General features: G+C 43.8%; 1 protein-coding gene across 1 annotated transcript in view; it reads left to right on the top strand.

The window, feature by feature from the left end:
- The window catches only part of LOC118373769 (RING finger protein 150-like), a 31,779-nt gene extending 6,412 nt beyond the window's left edge, over positions 1-25,367 (top strand). The window contains exons 2-7 of the mRNA XM_035759994.2: positions 6,194-6,444; positions 8,058-8,129; positions 8,661-8,743; positions 9,001-9,097; positions 9,228-9,453; positions 15,257-25,367. Coding sequence (XP_035615887.1) covers positions 6,194-6,444; positions 8,058-8,129; positions 8,661-8,743; positions 9,001-9,097; positions 9,228-9,453; positions 15,257-15,375 — 848 coding nt within the window. The 3' untranslated portion in view covers positions 15,376-25,367. The remainder of the gene's footprint in view (positions 1-6,193; positions 6,445-8,057; positions 8,130-8,660; positions 8,744-9,000; positions 9,098-9,227; positions 9,454-15,256) is intronic.
- The last annotated feature ends 217 nt before the right edge of the window (positions 25,368-25,584 follow it).

The following is a 25,584-nucleotide window of genomic DNA, read 5'->3' as shown; positions in this document are numbered from 1 at the left end:
CGTTGATATTGAATGAGGATTTGTGCTGTTTAATTACAGCTAACCAAATACTATTATCCACTACAGAGCAGGTTATGCTGCCCTCAAGGCTGCTAGCAAAAGCTAATCCTCAGCGGCACTAAACAGGTTAGCGCCCTTCCTCTAAAAATCAACTGCTCACTCGCTCTCTATTCCACCTGGCTTGCCTTATTATGCACCATCGTGGCTGATTATGCACCATCGTGGCTTATTATGCACCATTGTGGCTGATTATGCACCATCGTGGCTGATTATGCACCATCCTGGTTTATTATGCACCATCGTGGCTGATTATGCACCATCGTGGCTGATTATGCACCATCGTGGCTTATTATGCACCATTGTGGCTGATTATGCACCATCCTGGTTTATTATGCACCATTGTGGCTGATTATGCACCATCCTGGTTTATTATGCACCATTGTGGCTGATTATGCACCATTCTTGCTAAAGGGTGTCCACAAAGAGGAGAGATTTTGGTCCAGTTCAGCCTCTGTCGGGCCATCGGTTGATATTACACACTGCTTTGATTTTTAGAAGCAGCTATTTCCGTCTTCTTGTTCTTTCTCTCTCTCTCTCTCTAAATGAAATGGATTCGCCAACTACTTGCAGACAGTGGTGATAACATGTGTATGACATCTTGCCCCTTGTGGAATATCTTTGTGTCTGTATTCTTGTCTCCTTCATCTGGGTTGTAATTTCTAGCCTGGTCCAAGATCTGTTTGTTGTGTCTTGCCAACTCCTATGGTTATTGACGTGACTATGACCATAGGAGTTGGCAAGACAGCACAAACAGATCAGGGACCAGTCTATGTCATCCAAAATCCCACGCAGATGGTAAAGATGGCTAACACCTTGAGTCTACTCTGCACTACCTACTTTAGATCTCATACTCATACTCATACTTGCACACTGAAGCATGGCCAGTGTGCAAAAGCAGCTTTGCAGACGTAGAACTTTGTCAATGTGTTCCCTTACCATGGCCATATTGTTCTCGAGGCTCATAGAGGGGAAGAAGTGAATCCACTCCCTGAGGCCATGTGTTGCTACTAATCTTTTGTCATCCATTTTGGATTGTGCCCTCATGTCCAGAGTTTCTTTTTATGCATATCAGTTGAGGGTTATCTGGTTAGGTTAGCAAGCCCATGATGTTTTTTTAAAGCTGTGTAGCGTTTGTCAGGGTGTAGGGCTCAGTGTTAACATAATAGTATTAGCAGCCGTGAGATCTGTTTACCGTGCACACACAGCCTTGTTTTTCAGTCGGTGATTGTGCCGCTGATTGCATTAAGAGTGGCTACTGTTATGTATGAACAAACCACGGTGCTGCTGCAATGCTCTTTGCTAATTCAGCCAACTTGTGTGAGTGTGTGTGTGCGCTTGTTTGCATATAGGCCTATATGTGACGTCCTTGGACCTAATACATTGTGCCCTGCTGTGTGTAAACCCTATTTGCAGGATAACACAGTAGCCTCCGGCCTACTACCCATTGTGCACTGTTACGTCACAATGTGATTTAGGCCTCGTCTATGCCAGGACATTGGCTCCAGAGCTCTTCGTTCCTGATGCGCTTATTTCGTTAGACTGCTATGTATTATTAGATTTTGTCTACTCGTTGTAGTTTTTTGGAAACAATTAGGCAATCTGAAGCCGAAAAAAAGCACACTGCTAGTAGCCCTTTAAGCCTATGAGGAAAAAGCTTCAAAACGGCAGCTATTGGACCCATACGAAGAGTTGGTCTAATAAAGATTATTATTATGTAGATTATCTGTTGATCTGCTCTCTTTTCTCCCCATAAACCTGTGGCTGTATGTCTCTTACGACAAACTAGTAACATATGGAGATTTATGAGCATAATAATGCATTGCGCCTTTCCCATAATAAATGTGTGCTGTCCATGGGGGATCAGTCCCTGCGTCACACACACATACCTCGGTTTATTTCCAGGACCGCGTCATGAAACTGGGCGCTATGGCGACCGACCGAGAGTACAGAGAAACTAGTTGTCTTCTGTCTCCTCCATCTCTTCCCTCTGTCTTTTGACCACCCTCTTTCACCCACTCTCTAATTTGACCTATTCTCACTCCAAAAATAACTTTCAAGTAGCACATACCCAACCATGAAAAAGTGAATATGTGCACTCACCGGGAATATGACAACCTTTCGGCTGGTGCTAATAAGAAAGGCTATACTGTTCACTCAATTAAATAGAGCATTTTGGTAACTAAAATACAGATTAGTCTTTTCATTGTCTTTTCTTTACAGCAATAGACATTTGCATTCCAAGTTATGTTTTCCTTCAATTGGATTTTGAAATATTGCGATATGCCTGGCTGGGCTTCTACTTTTCACTGACATTCGCAACTCAACAATCATCTATGTGGCTATTTGCCAGGCGCTGCCCAAATTGCGGCGCCTTCTGACTGTAGGCAATGCGTTTTTTACATTTTATTTAACCAGGCAGGCCAGTTGATGCCAAGTTCTCATTTACAACTGCAACCTGGCCAAGATAAAGCAAAGCAGGGCGACACAAGCAACAACAGAGTTACACATAAACAAACATGCAGTCAATAACACAATAGAAAAGTCTATACAGTGTGTGCAAATTAGGTGAGGTAAGGCAATAAATAGGGCATAGTGGTGAAATAATTACAATTTAGCAATTAAACACTGGAGTGATAGATGTGCAGAAGATGAATGCGCAAGTAGAGATACTGGGGTGCAAAGGAGCAAATAATAATATTAATAATAACAGTATGGGGATGAGGTAGTTGGATGGGCTATTTACAGATGGGCTATGTTCAGGTGCAATGACCTGTGAGCTAATTTGACAGCTGGTGCTTAAAGTTAGAGAGGGAGATATGAGTCTTAAGCTTCAGTGATTTTTGCAATTCGTTCCAGTCATTGGCAGCAGAGAACTGGAAGGAAAGGTGGCCAAAGGAGGAATTGGCTTTGGGGGTGCCCAGTGAAATATACCTGCTGGAGTGCATGCTACGGGTGGGTGATGCTATGGTGACCAGTGAGCTGAGATAAAGCAGGGATTTACTTAGCAAAGACTTATAGATGACCTGGAGCCAGTGGGTTTGGTGACGAATATGAAGCGAGGGCCAGCCAACGAGAGCATACAGGTTGCAGTGGTGGGAAGTATATGGGGCTTTGGTGACAACTGATGGCACAGTGATAGACTGCATCCAATTTGCTGAGTAGAGTGTTGGAGGCTATTTTGTAAATGACATCGCCAAAGTCGAGGATCGGTAGGATGGTCAGTTTTACGAGGATCCACAGCTTATATGTTTTTAAAGAAGCTAATGATCCTCTGTGGCCAAATCATGCTTTCTGGTGTAGTAGCTTATTTTGAATTTTTTTAATGAATTTCTGTATCGACAGGAGTAAGGTAATTAGGCTATATAATTTTGCTAATTTACTTTAGGGGAAGCTTAGCTCTTAGCCTTATGGACGCGCCGACTGTCGTCTGCCAATTTTTTGGCGGTTTTAAATCCGCATTTGTTAGTGAATATATTTCAGTCTCTGGAGTAAAGTCCAATGTTCCTTTTCTAATCCGGAATTCATTAGTGAGTGGGTTGACGTAGTCATCCATTTTTGAATGCCTTGCTGCTTGCTTTGTGTCTTTCTTGGGCTAAAAGTTTTGCAGCTACTTTTATTTATTCAGTCACAGCTTTTTCCAACCTGTTTTTGTCTGTTCTGCAGTGATAATATGGTGTTGCTAGGTGCCAACTTTACTCTCTCTTTTTTTTCTTTCTCTCTCTATCCATCCCCAGGGTATGGTGATATAATGGCCTTGGCCACTTTCAGACCTCCGCCGGGTGCCGAGGGTATCCCACAATGCCCTGTGGCTGGCCGGGCTGCCTGGGCGGCGGTGGTGGCCGAGTGAACGAGCATCTCCTTTAGAAATTACTGATAGATGGAGTGAAGAAGTGAAGCACCCTGGGGCTTCTGTGTTCCTGTGGCTCCGCACAGACGCCACGGTAACAAGGCCGCAGAGTACTAGAGGAAATGATGTCACCGAGTTCCAAAGGCTAATGAGTCACTTAGGCCCTTGACGACACAGACGTCATCCCACATCAATGTGTGGCTGCAGATGGAGTGACCATGAAGTGTAATCTCTTGTCTGGGATTTTAAACCACTCAGACACCTCTGATAGGAAGTGTAGCCTATCTATCACTCTCACCTCACCTCCCAATGCTTCAGTCAGTGGTTAAAGTGTGTCCGTGTCTGATAGACAGGTAGGCAGTACATACTGTAGCTGCAAGTTAAGGCACTCAGAGTCTTGCCTCGCTGAAGCTTTTTGGCCTGCTCCTTATGAACGTGAATGGCAACCATTTTGAAATCTTGAGGGGTGTCGATTGTGTTTATCTAGTGTGTTAGCTTAGGACTTAGTCTACTTGAAGGATATTTTATCACTGTAATTATAATTTTCTGTGTGAAGAAAGGGTATATTGAAGCTCTAGTATCTTGGTGTGACGGTTGAGGATTGTGTGAAGTGTCAGGTCACAGGCCATAGGGAGAGGGGCTAGATGAGAGGTGAGGATGAGAATAATGTCTGGTGGGAGGCCCTGTCAGAACTGGCTCGTTTCAACTCTGAAAGGAGTTAACTGAAGTTTTAAAACACATGTGTTAAAGTGGCACTTCTGTTGTCCATGACCTTGATAACATTCAACTCAACAACCTTCAACTCAGTTGTGAAAGTGTTAAAATATCCTACAATTTTCCACTCTGTTGACTATCTGGTGGTGTGAACTAATGGCTTTGCTATGAAATTATGTTCCCTTGTAGAGTGTCTGGGGGGTGTGTGTTGAACTTTGTTTGACCCTAAATGAGCTACCGATCAAACCTTTTTAGTGGCAGCTGGGCCTGACCTAATTGTCAATTGGACTGTGTTATCAAAGCGGTCTGGTATTGTGACACCAGTGACGTGAAATTTTCAAAACGTTGCTGATAGAAATGTCAGCTAATATGATTCCTTACTCTGTGACAGACAAATAATTTCTGTTCGACAGATACAGACTTGTTCTAAATCTGTAACGTTTTCTCCCTTCTGAACAGGACCACAGGGCTCTGACCCAGACATGGATAGTCAGGGGTTTGTTTTGTTAGCTCTGCGTCCTGTCTCTGCCTGAATGAACTCCCAGTAGGCTAGCCTAATGCTAATTACTCACTGTGTTCTACAGACAGTGTTCTGTGAATACAGGTTATTTATAGTTTAGCTCAACCCTGATACACAATAGGGGTCTGATACCTCCACAGAGAGGTTTCAAATCCCATACAAATGAATGGGATCTAATGAAGCCACAAAGGAGCAATTAAAGAGCCACATGCACTCCCACAGCCACATGTTGCAGATCTCTGTCCTGTACACAAAAGAAATTTGGCACATGAATATGGATGTGTAGGCTGTCTCAAAATATCATTTATTAAGTTTATTTCCAATGAACACATATTGTTTTTTTACTATGATTTTTTTTACCCCTTTTTCTCCCCAATTTCGTGGTATCCAATTGTTTTAGTAGCTACAATCTTGTCTCATCGCTACAACTTCCGTACGGGCTCGGGAGAGACAAAGGTTGAAAGTCATGCGTCCTCCGATACACAACCCAACCAAGCCGCACTGCTTCTTAACACAGCGCACATCCAACCCGGAAGCCAGCCGCACCAATGTGTCGGAGGAAGCACCTGGCAACCTTGGTTAGCGCGCACTGTGCCCGGCCCGCCACAGGAGTCGCGATGAGACAAGGATATCCCTACCGGCCAAACCCTCCCTAACCCGGATGACACTAGGCCAATTGTGCGTTGCCCCACGGACCTCCCGGTCGCGGCCGATTACGACAGAGCCTGGGCACGAACCCAGAGTCTCTGATGGCACAGCTGGCGCTGCATTACAGTGCCCTTAACCACTGCGCCACCCGGGAGGCCTGGTTGGATACATTCTGTAGCAGCTGACTTCTTGACTTCCTACCAGCCTGGTGTTCACACAACTTTTGGTGTTGTGTGATTTAGAAAATACAGTGCCCATCTCCAAGAGGCCCGTTTAGACATTTTCTCTGCTCTGCTCTAGAAATGTCTCCCGTTTGCAACTTTTAACAAACCGGATAAGAATTTGATTGACTTTACCAACGACTGCTCTTCTTTTTGTTCACCTGGAAATTCCTGTTCCAACAGGTACGGGGGATATCGTGGCGATCATGATTCCGGAACCCAAGGGTCGGGAGATCGCTGCTCTACTAGAACGCAACGTCACGGTGACCATGCACATCACCATAGGAACGAGGAACCTTCAGAAGTATGTGAGCAGAACGTCGGTGGTGTTTGTCTCCATCTCCTTCATCGTCCTGATGATCATCTCCCTGGCATGGCTCATCTTCTACTATATACAGCGGTTCAGATACGCCAACGCTCGCAACCGCAATCAGGTACGGTTCACTGTACAGACACATGAATATAGTCATTTGTACACCCCCCCCAAATAACAATAACGAGGCTATATACAGGGGGTACTGGGTCAATGTGAGGAACATAGTGAGTGTAGCATTGTTACCAACCGTCTGAAGGGATTATAACATTAAGACATGGTTGGTAATGTCATCCTACTGTATTTCAGTGTGTCTGATCACACACAGGTTGTCTGCTACTATATACAGGGGGTACTGGGTTAATGTGAGGAACATAGTGAGTGTAGCATTGTTACCAACCGTCTGAAGGGATTATAACATTAAGACATGGTTGGTAATGTCATCCTACTGTATTTCAGTGTGTCTCTGATAACACACAGGTTGTCTGCTACTATATACAGCGGTTCAGATATGCCAACGCTCGTGACCGCAACCAGGTATGGTATGACCGTAATGACAGCGTAAACTAGCAGTTTGACCACAGTATGAACATACTTTTTCTATATCTTTATGTAGAGCAGTTGCTTTTCTCTGAGGTGATTCGTCTACTCTGGGTTTGCTAGCGGAAACCTGTTGGACCGTCAACCGTGTAGTCCTCTTGGACTGTGTAGTCAATGCACACACCGTGGCCCACACTCTTACAAAAAAAGGTGAAATCTAGAACCTTAAAGGGTTCTTCGGCTGTCCCCATAGGAGAACCCTTTGAAGAACCCTTTTTGGTTGCAGGGAGAATTATTTTGGTTCCAGGTAAAACCATTTGGGTTGCATGTGGAACCCTTTCTACAGAGGGTTCTACATGGAACTAAAAAGGGTTCTTCAAAGGGTTTTCCTATGGGGACAGCTGAAGAAACCTTTCTCTAAGATTGTCCGATGTTGACACAAATGTTACAGACAACCACATGGGTTTTCAAGGGGAATGGGCACCATGGTGACAATTGTTTTATTTTTTTCATACCTGCTGGAGTTGAATTGCGATTCACTCCAAGAACTCGCCAGGCCTGAAACCACAAATTTGTTTTCTGTTGATGTCACAATGACTTTCCTTGATGATTGATTGAGAGCAGCTGTGGGCAGTGGCCTGGTCTGAGGCAGTTCTTTTCCACAGTGAGAGTAGACCTAGATAGCGAGGGTTAACAGCCTACCTTTCTCTCAATGTCTCTTAGTATTTATCATCCACTCAATCTCTCCCTTCCTTACTCATGCATTTAGCTCTCTATCGCTCCCTCCCTCTTTTTCTCTCTTTCCCTTTTTTCGTACCTTGCACAACTCGGTGACCTGCCTCGGCCTGTGTGTTCTGCTCTGGTCTGCAACAAAGGGTTAACTGTCAGCTCAGAGACGCTGCTATGTCAACATCACTAAGCGACTGTTCATCCTGCCGGGTTAAAACATTACACAGCCTCTCAGAACGTCTCCTTCAGATCTATTAACCAGTAATATGGTCCACCATGGTTCAGATGGAGACCGTGCATCTCAGGCCCTTTCTCTAACCTTGAAACTTGTCCATTCCTTGCCTTGTCAGCGGTTATTGGATATATAGGAAATTCCAGACATTCTTTTCTCTCTTTTGGGTTGCCAGGTTGGGTTGCTTATCTTTCCCCCACCTTCTTTGTTGTTCTTTGATCTTCTATGAGCAGAGACGTCTCGGAGACGCAGCCAAGAAGGCCATCAGTAAGCTCCAAGTACGAACCATCAGGAAAGGAGACAAGGTACACCTGGCTGCGTACTTTACGAACCTCTTCTATGATGTTGGATAAATGTGTTACGAAGGTTGTTATGAATGATACTGCCACACTCATAAAGGTTTCATGACTGGTTTCATGAAGGGGTTATGAATGCCTTATGTATAGACCCTCTTCAAGTAAAGTGTTTCCAAAAGCACCTATTTAAGTAGCAGTGATATGGTTCTAAACCGAAGCGAACCGTTTCCTCACGCTCCTGCTAAGCGCAGCATTTGGTAATGAACTTCCATCAGCCCAATGATAATGACTGACTCGTTTTTATTTTCTGTGTGTGTGTTTAAATTTGAGTGAAATTATACAGGCTGCATGGCTAGTATGTGTGTTTAAATTTGAATGAAATTATACAGGCTGCATGGCTAGTGTGTGTGTGTGTGTTTAAATTTGAATGAATTATACAGGCTGCATGGCTTTTGATCCGCTCTGCTTTATTCACCTTCCAGGAAATGAAAAGGAGACTAGACAACCAACCAAATGTCTCCTGTGTGTTTGGTGTTCTAGGAAACGGAGTCTGACTTTGACAACTGTGCTGTGTGCATCGAGGGCTATAAAGCGAATGATGTTGTTAGGATATTGCCGTGCAGGTATGACAGCCTCTCCCATTTGTCAGTGTAACGAGAGAGAGCAGACACCCATTACTATCATTGTCTCCTATAGATCATGTGTTGCAGTAGGTCTATTGGGAATGATTGGTAGCCATTAATATGCCACAATAATTTACTGTTCTGTACCTGAGAGCATATGTAGAGCATGGTGTGTGATGCTATGTTACCAAGGAGACTGTTACCACGGATGACATCATCAAGGCTGTGCGTGTTCGTGTGTGTGACTCTGTCCTCAGACACATCTTCCATAAAAGCTGTGTGGACCCCTGGCTTCTGGACCATCGGACCTGTCCCATGTGTAAAATGAACATCCTCAAAGCGCTGGGAATACCAGTAAGGAGGTTCTGTCTTTCAACATCTATCCATCTTTCATTCCCGACCCTGATCCTGGAGAGATTTTATTTTTGGAAAGGTTTTGTTTTTTGGAAAGTGTTTTTGTTTATACTTGATTGATTGATTTCAGCCCAACTTTGACTGTGGGGATGACATTCTGCCAGACTATGAGATGTCAGTGGGAGGCCCGCCCACCAACGCAGTCACAGGGGCCAGAGACATCACGGTGAACGGGGAGGAGAGCTCGGTGGTGCTGGACACGGTGGACATGGACAGGACTATAGGGCTGCCTCAGGTCTACCACGACGCCCACGAGACACTACCACAGGCTGGGGACAGCCGACACATTGCCAGCAGTGAGTATAGACACACACCTATGCACCTACACACACACCTACACATACATACACACACACAAACAAACATATGCGAATCAACATACACACACATACACATATACAGTGGGGCAAAAAAGTATTTAGTCAGCCACCAATTGTGCAAGTTCTCCCACTTAAAAAGATGAGAGGCCTGTAATTTTCATCATAGGTACACTTCAACTATGACAGACAAAATTAGGAAAAAAATCACATTGTAGGATTTTTAATGAATTTATTTGCAAATTATGGTGGAAAATAAGTATTTTGGTCACCTACAAACAAGCAAGATTTTTGGCTCTCACAGACCTGTAACTTCTTCTTTAAGAGGCTCCTCTGTCTTCCACTCGTCACCTGTATTAATGTCACCTGTTTGAATTTGTTATCGGTGTAAAAGACACCTGTCTACAACCCCAAAACATCACTGCTCTAGAGGAGATCTGCATGGAGGAATGTGCCAAAATACCAGCAACAGTGTGTGAAAACCTTGTGAAGACTTACAGAAAACGTTTGACCTCTGTCATTGCCAACTAAGGGTATATAACAAAGTATTGACAAACTTTTGTTATTGACCAAATACTTATATTCCACCATCATTTGCAAATAAATTCATTAAAAATCCTACAATGTGATTTTCCGAATTTTGTCTGTCCTAGTGGAAGTGTACGTATGATGAAAATTACAGGCCTCTCTCATTTTTTTAAGTGGGAGAACTTGCACAATTGGTGGCTGTCTAAATACTTTTTTGCCCCACTGTACATGTAACACACTCTCTCACACACCTATGCTTTGGTTCCATCCCAGCACTAACAGAACTTCTTCAACTAATCTGTACTTCCTCAACACAAACCAGTGAACTCACACCAGAACACTCCCCCATACCTGTCATGTTCAGAGCTGTGCTATGGTGGGAAATAAGAGGAGTACTGTATTCTGAAATATACCACAGTGTCCTCTCTGTCTCCACCAGAACAGAGAGTAGTTGCTCTCTCTAAGAGACCACAATGTCCTGGTTCTTCACACGTGCGTCCACAACAACACCCCATTACCTATATAGTGCACTATTTTTGACCAGGGGTCATAGGGCTCTAGTCAAAAGTAGTGCACTATATAGGTAATACGGTACCATTTCAAATGCAGCCTTGTACTGGCGTGGCTTAGCTAGCCCAGGGCTGCTGTACTGGCGTGGCTTAGCTAGCCCAGGGCTGCTGTACTGGCGTGGCTTAGCTAGCCCAGGGCTGCTGTACTGGCGTGGCTTAGCTAGCCCAGGGCTGCTGTACTGGCGTGGCTTAGCTAGCCCAGGGCTGCTGTACTGGCGTGGCTTAGCTAGCCCAGGGCTGCTGTACTGGCGTGGCTTAGCTAGCCCAGGGCTGCTGTACTGGCGTGGCTTAGCTAGCCCAGGGCTGCTGTACTGGCGTGGCTTAGCTAGCCCAGGGCTGCTGTACTGGCGTGGCTTAGCTAGCCCAGGGCTGCTGTACTGGCGTGGCTTAGCTAGCCCAGGGCTGCTGTACTGGCGTGGCTTAGCTAGCCCAGGGCTGCTGTACTGGCGTGGCTTTGCTAGCCCAGTGCTGCTGTACTGGCGTGGCTTAGCTAGCCCAGGGCTGCTGTATTGGCGTGGCTTAGCTAGCCCAGGGCTGCTGTATTGGCGTGGCTTAGCTAGCCCAGGGCTGCTGTATTGGCGTGGCTTAGCTAGCCCAGGGCCAGAACTCAGCCATCAGCCACCTGCTTTAGTGTTCCCTGAATCCAGTCCCTGGCCAGAGCAGGAGAGAAGGAATAGTGCTCCCTTTTTTCAAAGTCACAAGCTAACCCAAATGCATTGGCATGGTTTACATACGTTGCATCAGAGTATGTTTTAAGGTTGCCGTGCTTGCTATTAGCAACTTATTAGCATAAGGCACTACAGCACTGAGCCATTGATAGGCACATTGTGTTTTTTGAGTTACCCTGTTTGTTTAACAGCTGGTTAGCACATGGAACTTATTAGGTGGTGTGTGTCTGCCTGCAGTCGGCCCGGAAAGTGGGGCAGGAGTGTGTTGATGCTGGCGTGGCCCACTTCCTGTCCTGCCCACCGTGCTGAAATTCCACCTGCAGTTGGCGGGGCCTCCGACCAAAACGCTCGCCTCTCGAGTCTCTTGTGCCAATGGAACAAGTTAATGCTGCCTTTGTGACAGCGTCTTATTAGCTTCCCGAGGCCTCTACTGTACCTTAAAGACCTGGTAAAAACTTTGGACAGCGTCAACCTGCTAAGCCCCTTCAAAACATTAGAAAACTAGGGAGAACCTTGTACTTTTTTTTTTTTTTATCCCTCCCTCATTCCCATAACACAAGCCGACTTCTTGCGCTCCCATGAATGCCAGTCAATGTTCTACCTTCAAGGTAGTTGAACACTTTTTACACTGAGTTTACATGCCTGTATGTCTTTCAACTGTGCACAGCTTGTCCCCATTTCGAGCCTTGGCATTGCTTGTCACACCTACCTTTGTGTTAAATATGAGCTTTCTCGGTTCCATCCCAGAGCGTATTCAAAATCCCCCACCTGCTGTTTATTTTAAGCCCCAGGATGGATCTGCGATGTCAGGGAGGGTGATTTGTGGGTTGCGCAAAACGCAGAGCCCAATCAGGCTGAGTCATTGCTTATGGAATGGCACGGCAGTACTGCCACTCTAGGCCTTTAGCCTTATTGTAGTCTGGCTGTCACCAGCACGATAGCTTACTGCAGTATAGGCAGTAAAACAAACTTGGCGCGCACTGAGGGGGATGACATTTGGGGTAAGGAGAAAGAAACCTCCAGGCCCATATTCACAGTGTCTTGAAATAGGAAGGCTGTACATATAATGGTATTTACTACGATCTAAACTGCTAAACTGATCCTAGATCAGTACTCCCCTCGAAGAGTAACGCAGTATGTCTTAGGGGTACACTACTAGTTAGCCAGCTGACTTTGATAAACAACCAGAAACAACAGTTTATTTTCTGGTTCAGTAGGAAAGCTAAGTTTAGAGATGTGTTTTTGGTTGTTGGCTCAGTTAGACCATGCCCATTTCAGGTTTATCTTTATAAAAAAAACTATAAAGATATTTCAGAATATTCAGGCAAATTAGCTGTCTAACTCCTTGAACCTGCTTTGCATTGTACCTCTCTGATTTGAAGTGACAACCAGCAGAGCTGTTCATGTTGAGTCATACAGGACAAATAAGCCTCCTGAGTCATACCAAGTGCTCCTGGTCTTTCCTATCTGATCAAATTGTTTGATCACACTAGTGATGTTATAATAGATAGGTAGCACTGATAACAGAGGCTCCTGGCAGCCATAGGTCTGTCAGCCTGGCTTCTAAGAGGATTATGATAAGGTGTGTGTGTGTGTGAGAATAGATGATGAGATGTGTGTTTGCCTGTCTACTAGAGCCAGTCTGCAGTGCTGAGACAGGGTTCTGGCTCCTCCCAGTGATAGCTTACCCCCACTGGACACACATCAACCCATCTGGAGGGGTTGTCATGGTTACAGGGGCAGGCACACACTTTCTTCCTTTCTCCCCTCTCTCCACTTTCTTCCTTTCTCCCAATAACATTGACTGTCTCTCTCTTTATCAATCTCTCTCTCTCGCTCTCTCTCTCTTCCTTAGACTAGAGCTACTGACTCTCCTAACGCAAGCCTTAACCTCTCCTCCTCTCACATCTCTCTCTCTGTTCTTCATCAGTCTCTCTCTCTGTTCCTCATCAGTCTCTCTCTCTCTCTCTCTCTCTCTCTCTCTCTCTCTCTCTCTTTCTCTCTCTTTCTCTTTCTCTTTCTCTCTCTTTCTCTTTCTCTTTCTCTTTCTCTTTCTCTTTCTCTTTCTCTTTCTCTCTCTCTCTCTCTCTCTCTCTCTCTCTCTCTCTCTCTCTCTCTCTCTCTCTCTCTCTCTCTCTCTCTCTCTCTCTCTCTCTCTCTCTCTCTCTCTCTCTCTCTCTCTCTCTCTCTCTCTCTTTTCTTTCTTTCTTTCTTTCTCTGTTCCTCACTAGTCTCTGTGAATAGCAGCTGGCATCACTTAGAGCCTGAACTCCTGCTGCTATGCCAGAGCCTTTCAGGGCACGCCTTCAGAATCCCTGCCCTCTCTCTCCCTCCCTTCTTGCCTTTATATAACCATTACAAAATGGAGCCATGGACAGATAGGATTGAACTGTTATATATTAGTATTAGGTTGGCATTTACCTCCTTGAAGATGCAGCTCATGTTTGGTGCCTGCTTGTATGGTTGTAAAATTGGTTTCACTTTCACTAAGTAATTCAAATAGCTTATGCCAGTGTATTTGGAAATGGATGATGTGTAATTAACACACACACACACACACACTGTTTAGTTCTGTTGTGTAGGTTGTCAAGTGAGACTCATTATCAGCCCGTCACAGTCTGTTCTTCCTGCATCAATTAGCTGGGAGTTCTGTTGTTTGTTTGTCGCGGCGCTAACTAGCTCACGGTGCCGCCTGACAACCGCTCTGAGATGAAGGATCTGATCTATCAGTGTTCTGCTGAATTGCCGTGTTGCAGTGACAGATCGCGGTGCACGCCATGCCCAGCAGGGTAAACAAGGAGTGCTGTCTGTTAACATATTACGTTTATCCTTCACATTGGACCGTGCTACAGCATGTTGCCAAAAAAAGGCCTGATTTTCCACAGGAAAGTGGGACAGGAGTGGTGTTAGTCCATAGAGAGCATATGTGAAGTAGATTGATGGTCCCCTGTACTTCTCTAGTTGTTTTCTATTCATCTGACTGTGTAGCGCTGCTATCCTCTAAGTCCCGGTGTAGCGCTGCCATCTCCTAAGACCCGGTGTAGCGCTGCCATCTCCTAAGACCCGGTGTAGCGCTGCCATCTCATAAGACCCGGTGTAGCGCTGCCATCTCCTAAGACCCGGTGTAGCGCTGCCATCTCCTAAGACCCGGTGTAGCGCTGCCATCTCCTAAGACCCGGTGTAGCGCTGCCATCTCCTAAGACCCGGTGTAGCGCTGCCATCTCCTAAGACCCGGTGTAGCGCTGCCATCTCCTAAGACCCGGTGTAGCGCTGCCATCTCCTAAGACCCGGTGTAGCGCTGCCATCTCCTAAGACCCGGTGTAGCGCTGCCATCTCCTAAGGCCCGGTGTAGCGCTGCCATCTCCTAAGACCCGGTGTAGCGCTGCCATCTCCTAAGACCCGGTGTAGCGCTGCCATCTCCTAAGACCCGGTGTAGCGCTGCCATCTCCTAAGACCCGGTGTAGCGCTGCCATCTCCTAAGACCCGGTGTAGCGCTGCCATCTCCTAAGGCCCGGTGTAGCGCTGCCATCTCCTAAGGCCCGGTGTAGCGCTGCCATCTCCTAAGGCCCGGTGTAGCGCTGCCATCTCCTAAGGCCCGGTGTAGCGCTGCCATCTCCTAAGGCCCGGTGTAGCGCTGCCATCTCCTAAGGCCCGGTGTAGCGCTGCCATCTCCTAAGGCCCGGTGTAGCGCTGCCATCTCCTAAGGCCCGGTGTAGCGCTGCCATCTCCTAAGGCCCGGTGTAGCGCTGCCATCTCCTAAGGCCCGGTGTAGCGCTGCCATCTCCTAAGGCCCGGTGTAGTGCAGTCTGTCTTTAGTCAAGTGGACATCACAGCACTTACAGAGCAGTTTACATCTCGTCAGGTTCCCTACTATGCCTTCATCAGTCGCCTCATCTTGTCTCTTCTACTGCACATTAACCATCATTTTGGGTCCACTCAGGTTTATTTGTATCACCCTCTCTTTAAAAGGTGACCACCATGTTGTGTCTGTGCTGACCGGTCTCTCTCTCCCTGCAGGTGAGCACCAGCCCCCGCTGAGCAGCGACTCGGACACCTCCCTTATCTTGGCTGTGGAGGTGGGTCTGTCCGACATGGAGCTCTCCCTCGGGCACGACCGTGACGAGGTCAAGTCCTGAGCCAATCAGAGCCAAGTAGGAAGGAAGCTCACGGGTTCGACATGGAGATGAGAAACGGGACCGAAGGGGCAGCGCCTGGCCCCCTGATGGGAGGTAGTGGCTCCAAATAAATAAGAGACAAGCAAGCAATAGAACCCATAGCAGTGCAACACACCTATCTGTCCCCACTGCCTCATCTACAGGGTCCTCCTGTCCTTCCTCCCTTTTCTGACTGCTGTCACGTTCAGTACCCATGGAAACCAGGCAGCCAATCACAGCTCTTGTCATTAGCCTCTGGACTGGGTGTATAGTTTAGCACCTCTGTTAGTTGTCTCCATGTCACCATCACTTTATTGACTCTTTGGACATGTGACATTTTGATTTCTTTCTACGAGATCATCACTGCCAACGTATCCCAGAATGAAACACGGAAATCTTTACACCTCGTTATAGGAGTATCTATTTATACTGTGTATGGTCAATATAAGCCTCCTGCAGCATGGGCTTTGAGTGTCGAAAATAGTTAGTGCGTGTTCTGAGTGACCAGCATTTACTTGTGGTAAACTTGAAGCTGATGTTTTTTCACCATCTCTGCTTGAAATTATTTCCATAACATTCAACACTGTTGGTATTGTAGCATTTATACTATGCACATGTTGTCAAGCATTTCTGAATATCCGATTGTTAAATTGCATCTTTATCCTTAATTTAGGGGTCTTTAGGACTATCGTTTATTTCCACTTCTGAAGTACTGTACACCATGTGTTGTGGGGATCAACTACGAGTTTGTTTTACCACACCAGTTGACAATCACAGCCCACAGTAATGGAGATTTGTAGTGATGACATCAGCTACAGCCCTGTTTCAAACTGCTAAAGCTTTATTAGCACCGCCAGTAACACCGCACAGGAGGCAATAGTAGTGGCTGTTTGTTCATGAAGAACAGATGGGAATTTAATTCCATTTTAATGTCATGTCATCTCCCAGTCGAGCCACCCAATAGCATGTGGTGAAATCTTCTGTTACCTAACATAACGTGTGTCTGCAGTGATGTGCATTTGCTCTGTGCCAAGTTCTTGCAGTTTTTGTTTTTTGTATTGATGTTGCTTCTGTTTCTAGAAGCCAAAGCAAGATGGCATTGTGGGTGTTGTTGAGTTCACCCATTGGTTGGATAGTGAAAAGCACATCGAAGTTGTCTGTTGATAAAAGTAAATGACATTTGACTATATCTGAACTCGGTGTATTAGATAGCCCCTAGTCTGAGACATCCCAGACCTAGGGCAACCGCACTAGTATGCTGGAACATTGGTACATTGTGGGAAGCAACTGGTCCATCTAGAGAGACTAGATAGCCCCTTGGTGAAGGAATACCATGCATTGGTTGTGGCTTTGGTTGACTGTGAATTCATTATGAAAGAGTTGACTAAACCCTGTTGCAGATAGTTTGTACCTCCTTAGTCATTTCTTCTGAGGATAAAATGTTTTCTTTTTTTCCTATGATGAATTCCAAAATGGCAGTTTTTTTTGTACATTCGTCGTGTAGGGAAACGAAAGTCTGACGAACAGCATTTATTTTAGTATGAAAATAAGTTTATTTTTGTAAGAAAAAGAAAATGGAGGTAAATGTTTACAGTCCAGGAGAAATGGAGTAAGAGAATAGTTGCCTGGTTTCAAGAGCTCACTGGTAATGCTAATGCATTTTGAATTACATGTATTAATTCATGGTTTATGTCCTTCCTCCCCCGATTTTGATTACTGCTCTGTTTGTATCAAAGGCCATTTTTTTATTTGAGTTTGATTCCTGTCTCTTTTGGAGTCCCCTCAAGGTTCTCAACACATTAATTTATTTACAAATGTGTACTTTCATCCTTAACATATGATAATCTTATATTACTTTAATATGCAACTTAGATTAGATTTTCGGGCTAAAATCTGCATGAAATGGCACAAGGCCACTGTTTTCATGGAGCATCTACTATTTGATACTGCGTTTCTCTTTAATCATTGGAATCTTTAGGCCGCCAACCAATCAACAACCAATCAACTCCCAGTTATGTAAGAAGCTCATATTACCCATAACCCCCACATGTCCATGTCAATTAGAGAAGGATTACAGAATCTATGGGAGAATGTTGAAATCTCCCATGCTTATGCATTAGGTACATCTGTATGCCCTCCTAGTGTGTCAGACTCCTTACATTTAGCTTTGTTTTGCAGTATCAGTTTGTGAAATACACTACATTTGTGTGATTAATATTGTATAAGCGTCATAAATGTATATTTGATTAATCGACTGAATGGAGACTGAAGAGTGATGCATTGAACATGCCTCAGTTAAAAGCATATTCTTCTCAGTTATGGTCACTTTTTGCGTTCCGATTCTCCACACTTCTCACTAAGTGTGCACACTTCACGTAATGGATTTTATAATGGTGGAAACGCCCTCCAGCCAATGTTTACACAAATCCAGTGCTTTTAAATCAGTGATGGGAACTGCACGGTATGGGAGAAGGGAAGAGAATGAGGATTGAGTCATGGAGGTGTTAAGTGCGCCACCATAACTCATGGTATCCTTGGCCAGAATACTAGAGATCCATTAAAATATGCTAGTCTCATCTAGCCTCTCCACACACAGCTATACAGTTGATACTATGGGCTGAGGGCCCTAGAAACAACTAACAGCATTTGATTTCCCTCTGGGGGTTGGTTTCACACACACACCACACCACACAGTTTCCATGTGCCCATTTGTTTGTATTGCACAGGGGGACAAGATAAGAGGAAGCAATTAAGCTCGGGGGGCATTTTGTACCAGAAGGAGGGTTTTGATAGGTACTGATTGTACTGTGTGTGTTTGTCTGACATCTTCACTTGTGTGAAGCCAGAACATTTAAAAGCCTTTAATTGCTTCCTGTTTCATGTAAGGGGTCGTGTTTAATTGACTTCACTTCCTGAAAGGTCATTCTCTCATTCTCAAACTTCTTACGTCCACTTATTCCAACAACTCTTTTTTTAATGACCATGAAGAAGCAATGGCCTTGATTTGAACGTAATTTGAATGAATATCTGTGATATTCGTAATGAACACATAGAAACCGCCGTGTTCTTCCAAATATAAAGTAATGAATGCACATATTATAGTCTTATAGTAGGTTATAGTTTACCCCAATGATGGTATAATTATGTCAGGTATACATAAGATTACATAATAGAAACTCATCATTTAAATATAGCTTTTAGTTCCCTGTCTTTAACTGGTTGTGTACTACCTAGAATGCACTTTTTCACTTGAAGGAGAGTTCTGTATACTACAACGAAATGGCACAAAACATCTTTTGAATAAGGTTGACCTTAAATGCGGTTGACAGTTGACACAACCATGTTTTTAAGAGAGAGGGCTACAATATTGGAAATGGCACATTACATAATTGTCACTGTATATGTGCTGTTTAAGAGTCTGTGTTATTTTATCTAGACTTGTATACCAGCTGTGGGTTTGGGGAATGTTATGAAAATGTTATGCTATATCTAGCAGAACTCTACAGTATTGCTATTTTGTTATATAGAGGAATATGTAAATATTTTTGGCAGTGTTAATGATATACAGTACAGTTCTATAGTACAATGTTGCATGTGTGTGAGTCAATGATTGTGAGGTACAATACATTTTATTGCAAGTTTTTCCAACTGTGGTGAAGCTGTCTGGTTTCTATTTCGTTATTGTCAATAATGTCTATGTCAACCCTCTCTGATACCGTTAGGGTGAGCCAATGCTATTGAAATGATTTATTCTGACATGATTCATTGGCCAATATGTAAATAACCATCATATGTTCCAACGATATAAGCTGGTCTCTGCTGTATCGTTACGATATGCACACTAGCATACTACACTACATGGCCAAAAGTATGTGGACACTTTCAAATGAGTGGTTTCTGTCACACCCATTGCTGACGGGTGTATAACATCGAGCACCCACCCTTGCAATCTCCATAGTCAAACATTGGCAGTAGAACGGCCCATACTGAAGAGCTCAGTAACTGTCAACGTGGCGCCGTCATAGGATGCCACCTTTCCAACAAGTCAGTTTGTCAAATGTCTGCCTTGCTAGAGCTGCCACGGTCAATTGTAAGCCTATGATCACAATGCCAAGCGTCGTCTGGAGTGGTGTAAAGCTTGCCGCTATTGGACTCTGGAGCAGTGGAAATGCGTTCTCTGGAGTAATGAATTATGCTTCACCATTTGGCATTTGACGGACAAATCTGTGTTTGGCGGATGCCATCGCACCCTCTCACATAGCATTGTAATTTGAGCCACCTAATACAATTAGTTACACTTTTTTATTTAACGAGGCAATTCAGTTAAGAACAAATTCTTATTACAGTGACGGCTTACCCCGGCCTAACCCAGACGATGCTAGGCCAATTGGGCACCGCCCTATGGTACTCCAAATCACCGCCAGTTGTGATTAAGCCTGGAAACAAACCAGGGTCTGTGGTGACGCCTCTAGCACTGAGATGTAGTTCCTTAGACCAGTGCACCACTCAGGAGTCCGACACATAAGAATGGCTTTCTGGAAAGGAGAACCAGGTGGGAACTTTTAGGGCACTCATGGGAGGACAGGGATACTTCTAGTGGAAAGAATGAGAGATAATTATGTTTTAGTACTACTTAGCCTACATTGGAACACCGCTAAAACTCATGTGTAAGTGATTACTGTTAAGATATTTTATCAAGGTTTAACATGAATGATTAAATAATTCTACTCAGAAACTTAACCAGTAGGGATTAGAGGTTATGTAGCATGGATAAGGGGTAATTGGAAATGATAACCATTGTGGAAGAAGGAATGTATGTGTGTGTGTCTAAAGTAAGCAAAGAGGTCATTAACCTATGTTTGAACCGACTCAGCTTTAACTCTGTGGCGATCAAATAAGACAGCGAGAGCCCCTCCAGGTTTTCCTTATCTGGAACTGTCTGCTAAGTGGTAATAAACTATGGTGAGACATCAGGAGTTAATCCAGAGACAGTGTGTCAGGTATGGGTGCTAGTGAGTTGGAATTAACTTTTGAACCTGCTTTGTCCTGGTCGAGAGGAGGAGATACATGTTATAACCTATGACGTCATATGTGATATATAAGCTGTTGTACATGGTTCTATGAGCAGCGCTCTCGAGAATAAATGCTATTGGCTCATTTTGGTAGACTGGCCTCTTTCTATTTTATGCAAATAAGGATCTTACAAATTCTTAGAAACAGACAGTGATTTTAATTGAATTGGTTAATGAACACATATAGGAATTGTTAAATTCCTTTGACAATTTGGTCCTTCGCGCGGATTTCCAAAATCTGTCCCTGTCGTCCGAAGGTAGCACGCCGAAAACAGGCCGGTATAATATCTAAGGCCAACAGAGACGGTGACGGAATCTCACAAACATTGCTTTTCCCAGTATACAAGACAATGGTAAATGGTCTTTATTCTCGAATTTGGGGGGAATGATTTAAGATATCTTTGATTTGATGTTCTAAAAATGTTTAGAATTGATCAACAATAGGAGCTTCATTATTCCAAACAGATAAACAGGGTTTTGTATGACCATTATACACAGTTGTAACAGGTCCGCGATGACCTGAGGTAAGCTGCGCTACCATAAATAAAACTAAACTTAATAACAGAGGCCCATTCGCCTGAGATTAAGCCGGGATACTAAATGGGTGTTGTTAGGTAGGACGGATGTCTTGTACAAATAATAACTAACAGGATAATTTAACCTACTCAACACTTGGATAGTGTCCAAAAAGTAGGAGAGGGAAGCCTAAAGTAGTGAATGGAGATACGAGATATTGGTGTACTTTAAAATTCCTCCGACACAACCTGAAATAAGAGGTTAACTAGGGATTTATGACCCCTGGGTAATGGCTTATAGTTGTATAGGTATGACCTAATATCCGATCGACAGTCAACGCTATAGATAAAGTTTCCAGAAAGGAGAAAACACAAATAGAAATCCATACACATAGATGGTAAGCATTTAATGGCTTGAATATGCCTTCAATTGATACAGACTCCCATGACTGTCTAGAAGAAGAATTTACGCCTGAGGAGATTGCAACAGCAGTGCCCGCAATGAAAAGTGGTAAATCAACGGGTCCGGACTGTTTTCCAACCAAATTTTACAGGACGTCTTCTGGTCTGCTTTGCCCATACTTGTCTCGACTGTTTGCAGAGTGCCTTAATACTTCAAAGCTACCACCTAGTCATTATCAGGCTTCAATTACATTACTATTAAAGAAAAACAAAGACCCCCTGGAATGTGGATCCTATCGCCCAATCTCGCTTTTAAACTGTGATTACAAAATCCTAGCTAAGCTTTTAGCCATCCGTATGGAAGGCTTGCTGCACCAAGTAATACACTCTGACCAGACTGGCTTTGTGAGAAACTGGCATTTATTTTTCAATATTAGGCGCCTTATGAATATACTGTACTCCCCAGCGTCGGAGGACCCGGAGGTGGTGGTCTCACTTGATGCGGAAAAAGCATTTGACCGCGTTGAGTCGGATTACCTAACAGCTGCCCTTTATAGATTTGGCTTTGGCCCAAAATTCATTGTGTGGATAAAGATTCTTTATTTTTCTCCCATGGCTTTGGTACGGACTAATAACTTGTCCTCTGACTATTTTCCCTTGCATTGCGGATCCAGACAGGGTTGTCCACTCTCCCCCTTGTTGTTTGCTTTGGCAATTGAGCCTCTCGCCATTGCACTACGCTCTAATGATGCCATTCAAGGTATAACCAGGGCGGGCTTGGAGCAGAAAGTCTTGCTATATGCTGACGACCTCCCTCCCTCTCCAACCCCGATACCTCATTGCCACGTGCGCTATCTGTTCTTAAAAAGTTTGGATCAATCTCAGGGTACAAGCTGAATCTAGGCAAGAGTGAGCTTTTTCTGGTAAACAAGGCTGTTTTAAAGTGCTCTTTTACAAATTCTCAGTTTAGGATTGTCCGGGATCAATTCACCTACTTGGGAGTTAAAGTGACAAGGAAATATTCCAATTTGTTTCAGGAAAACTTTGTTGCTCTAGCAGACAGTTTGAAACAATCTTTTACTTTTTGGAATTCGCTACCCCTTTCTCTTATCGGAAGGATTAATGTCATTAAAATGACTGTGTTGCCCAAATGTTTATATTTATTTAAATGTTTACCCATTTTTATTCCAAAATCTTTTTTTATTTCACTGGATCAAACATTCATGCATTTTATTTGGGATGGCAAGGTACCACGGATTGGTAGAAAACATTTACAGAAGCCTAGGTCATTGGGGGGTTTAGCTCAACCAAATTCTCAGACATACTACTGGGCTGCAAATTTCAGAGCCGTTCTGTACTGGCTGCAGACAGATCCTACTGGCCCTAGACCACTCTGGGTCCAGATAGAGTCTGAATCGTGTAAACCTGCAGCACTTTCCTCTGTGTTGTGCTCGTCTCTCCCAGTGTCCCTAGGCAAAAGGTGTGTCAACCCAATTGTAAAGCAGTCTCTTAAAATGTGGAATCAGTTCCGTTTAGCCTTTAGCCTCCGAGGCTGTTCTCTATCAGGCCCAATCAATCAGAACATTTTATTTCCTCCATCTTTGAATGATGGGGCTTTTGGCATTTGGCACTCACTAGGCCTCTCCTCGCTAGCCCAATTATTTTTTTGATGATACATTTGCCTCTTTTTCTCAGCTGCAGGAAAGGTTAAATCTCCCCCAATCCCACTTTTTCCGCTATCTCCAGACTAGAAACTTTGTCAGAGCTAACACACCTGGATTTCCCCATAGGCCTGCGAACACAGCTATAGAGAGCATCTTGGAGCTGAACAAGCTTCCTAGGGGCACAATTTCAGATGTATATGCAATCATTCATGACCTACAGAACCCTTCTTCTTCTTCTTTCTTTCTTTCTTTAAAGACTTGATGGGAAAAGGATTTGGGGGAGGAACTTGGGGAAGACGCCTGGGAATCTGTGCTGCACAGGGTGCACTCGTCCTCTTTTAGCACTAGATACAGCCTCATTCAATTCAAGGTGGTTCACCGTATCCACTGGTCGGGGGCCAAACTTGGAAGAATATTCTCTGATTTTGATCCTACCTGTGTCAGATGTAAAGTGGAACCAGCCACACTGTTGCATAAGTTTTGGGGCTGTCATAAACTGTCAGGTTTCTGGGAATTAATATTTAAATATTTCTCTGATATATATGACACTGTTATAGATCCGTCTCCCCTTAAAGCCCTTTTTGGAGTACTGCCCATATGTACCCCCCTATCAAGAATCCAGTCGGACACTGTTGCTTATACAACTCTTTTGGCTAGACGGCTAATACTACAGAACTGGAAGATGGCAGCTTATAAATATCTTATAAATATTGGGTGAGAGATGTGTTGTGCTCTCTGAAACTAGAAACATTTCAATTCAATTCACCGTGGGAACCCCAAACTGTTTAATGAGGCTTGGGCTCCATTCTGGTCTTACTTTAAACAGTCCATTACTCTGAATGGCATTCCAATTAAATACATTAAAATTAAATACATTTCGTTCACACCTACATGAATAATCATTTTTTTAAATTTATTTTAAAGCATTGTAAACTTTATTTTTGGTCCAGTGGATGGTTGGTTTGTGGCCATGACTGTCTGTGAGTGGTTGCATTTCTCCACCCTTATCCCTTGACTGTTTACAGGAACAATGGTGAGGTGTTTGCTCTGTCCCTGTACTATAGATTGCCCTTTAACCTTTGTAGCCTTCTGCCTGGTGTGTTTAACTTGTCTAAAGTATGGTATCTTTAAAGCTATTTTTTTATTTGTATTTTTTTTTCTAGTTGAGTATATTATTCATATTGCTTTGTGTTGTCCTGTCTGTGTGTGTGTGTGTAAAACTTAATAAACAGAGTTTAAAAAAAGAAGAAAAAAAATAAAATACATATCCTTGCTTCTGGCGCTGACCTACAGGCAGTTAGATTAGGGTATGTCTTCAGGCGAAATTTGAGAACAAAGGGATGCAGCCATAACAGGTTAACCTATGTTTGAACCGACTCAGCTTTAACTCTGTGGCGATCAAATAAGACAGCGAGAGCCCCTCCAGGTTTTCCTTTTCTAGAACTGTCTGCTAAGTGGTAATAAACTATGGTGAGACTTCAGGAGTTAATCCAGAGACAGTGTGTCAGGTATGGGCTCTAGTGAGTTGGAATTAACTTTTGAACCTGCTTTGTCCTGGTCGAGAGGAGGAGATACATGTTATAACCTATGACGTCGTATGTGATATATAAGCTGTTGTACATGGTTCTATGAGCAGCGCTCTCGAGAATAAATGCTATTGGCTCATTTTGGTAGACTGGCCTCTGTCTATTTTATGCAAATAAGGATCTTACAAATTCTTAGAAACAGACAGAGTGATTTTAAATGAATTGGTTAATGAACACATATAGGAATTGTTAAATTCCTTTGACCATTACACTGAACAAAAATATAAACGCAACATGTAAAATGTTGATCCCATGTTTCATGAGCTGAAATAAAATATTCCAAATGCTCCATATGCACAAAAAGCTTATTTTATTGATTAAACAGCATGATCATTACACAGGTGCACCTTGTGCTGCAGTCAATGTTACCCATTGAGTGTGTTTGGGATGATCTGGATCGACGTGTCAGCGTCGGATCAGCGTGTTCCAGTATTCAGCAACTTCGCACAGCCATTGAAGAGGAGCGGGACAACATTCCACAGGCCAAAATCAACAGCCTGATCAACTTTATGCGAATGAGATGTGTGGCGCTGCATGAGGCAAATGTTGGTCACACCTGATATGGACTGGTTTTCTGATCCACACCCTTACCTTTTTTTAAAGCTATCTGTGACCAACAGATTCATATCTGTATTCCCAGTCATGTGATATCCATAGATTAGGGCCTAATGAATTTATTTCAATTGACTGATTTCCTTATGTGAACTGAAACTCAGTAAAATTGTTGAAATTGTTGCATGTTGCATGTATATTTTTGTCTAGTATACATTTACAGACATGTAGTAGCCTAGTACTGTAGCCTATTTATTTAGCTGTGAAGGTGTGTTAGGCCTGTGTTCTGCAGACCAGGTGTAGAACCTTCTTCGGGATTTGTGTCCCTTCCACGGGACGGTTGAGCTAACGTAGGCTAATGCGATTAGCATGAGATTGTAAGTAACAAGACAATTTCCAA

Source organism: Oncorhynchus keta, chromosome 29 (genome assembly GCF_023373465.1).
Source record: "Oncorhynchus keta strain PuntledgeMale-10-30-2019 chromosome 29, Oket_V2, whole genome shotgun sequence".
Classification (NCBI taxonomy): domain Eukaryota; kingdom Metazoa; phylum Chordata; class Actinopteri; order Salmoniformes; family Salmonidae; genus Oncorhynchus; species Oncorhynchus keta.
Note: the sequence above shows the minus strand (reverse complement) of the source record. Positions and strands in the feature narration are given on the sequence as shown.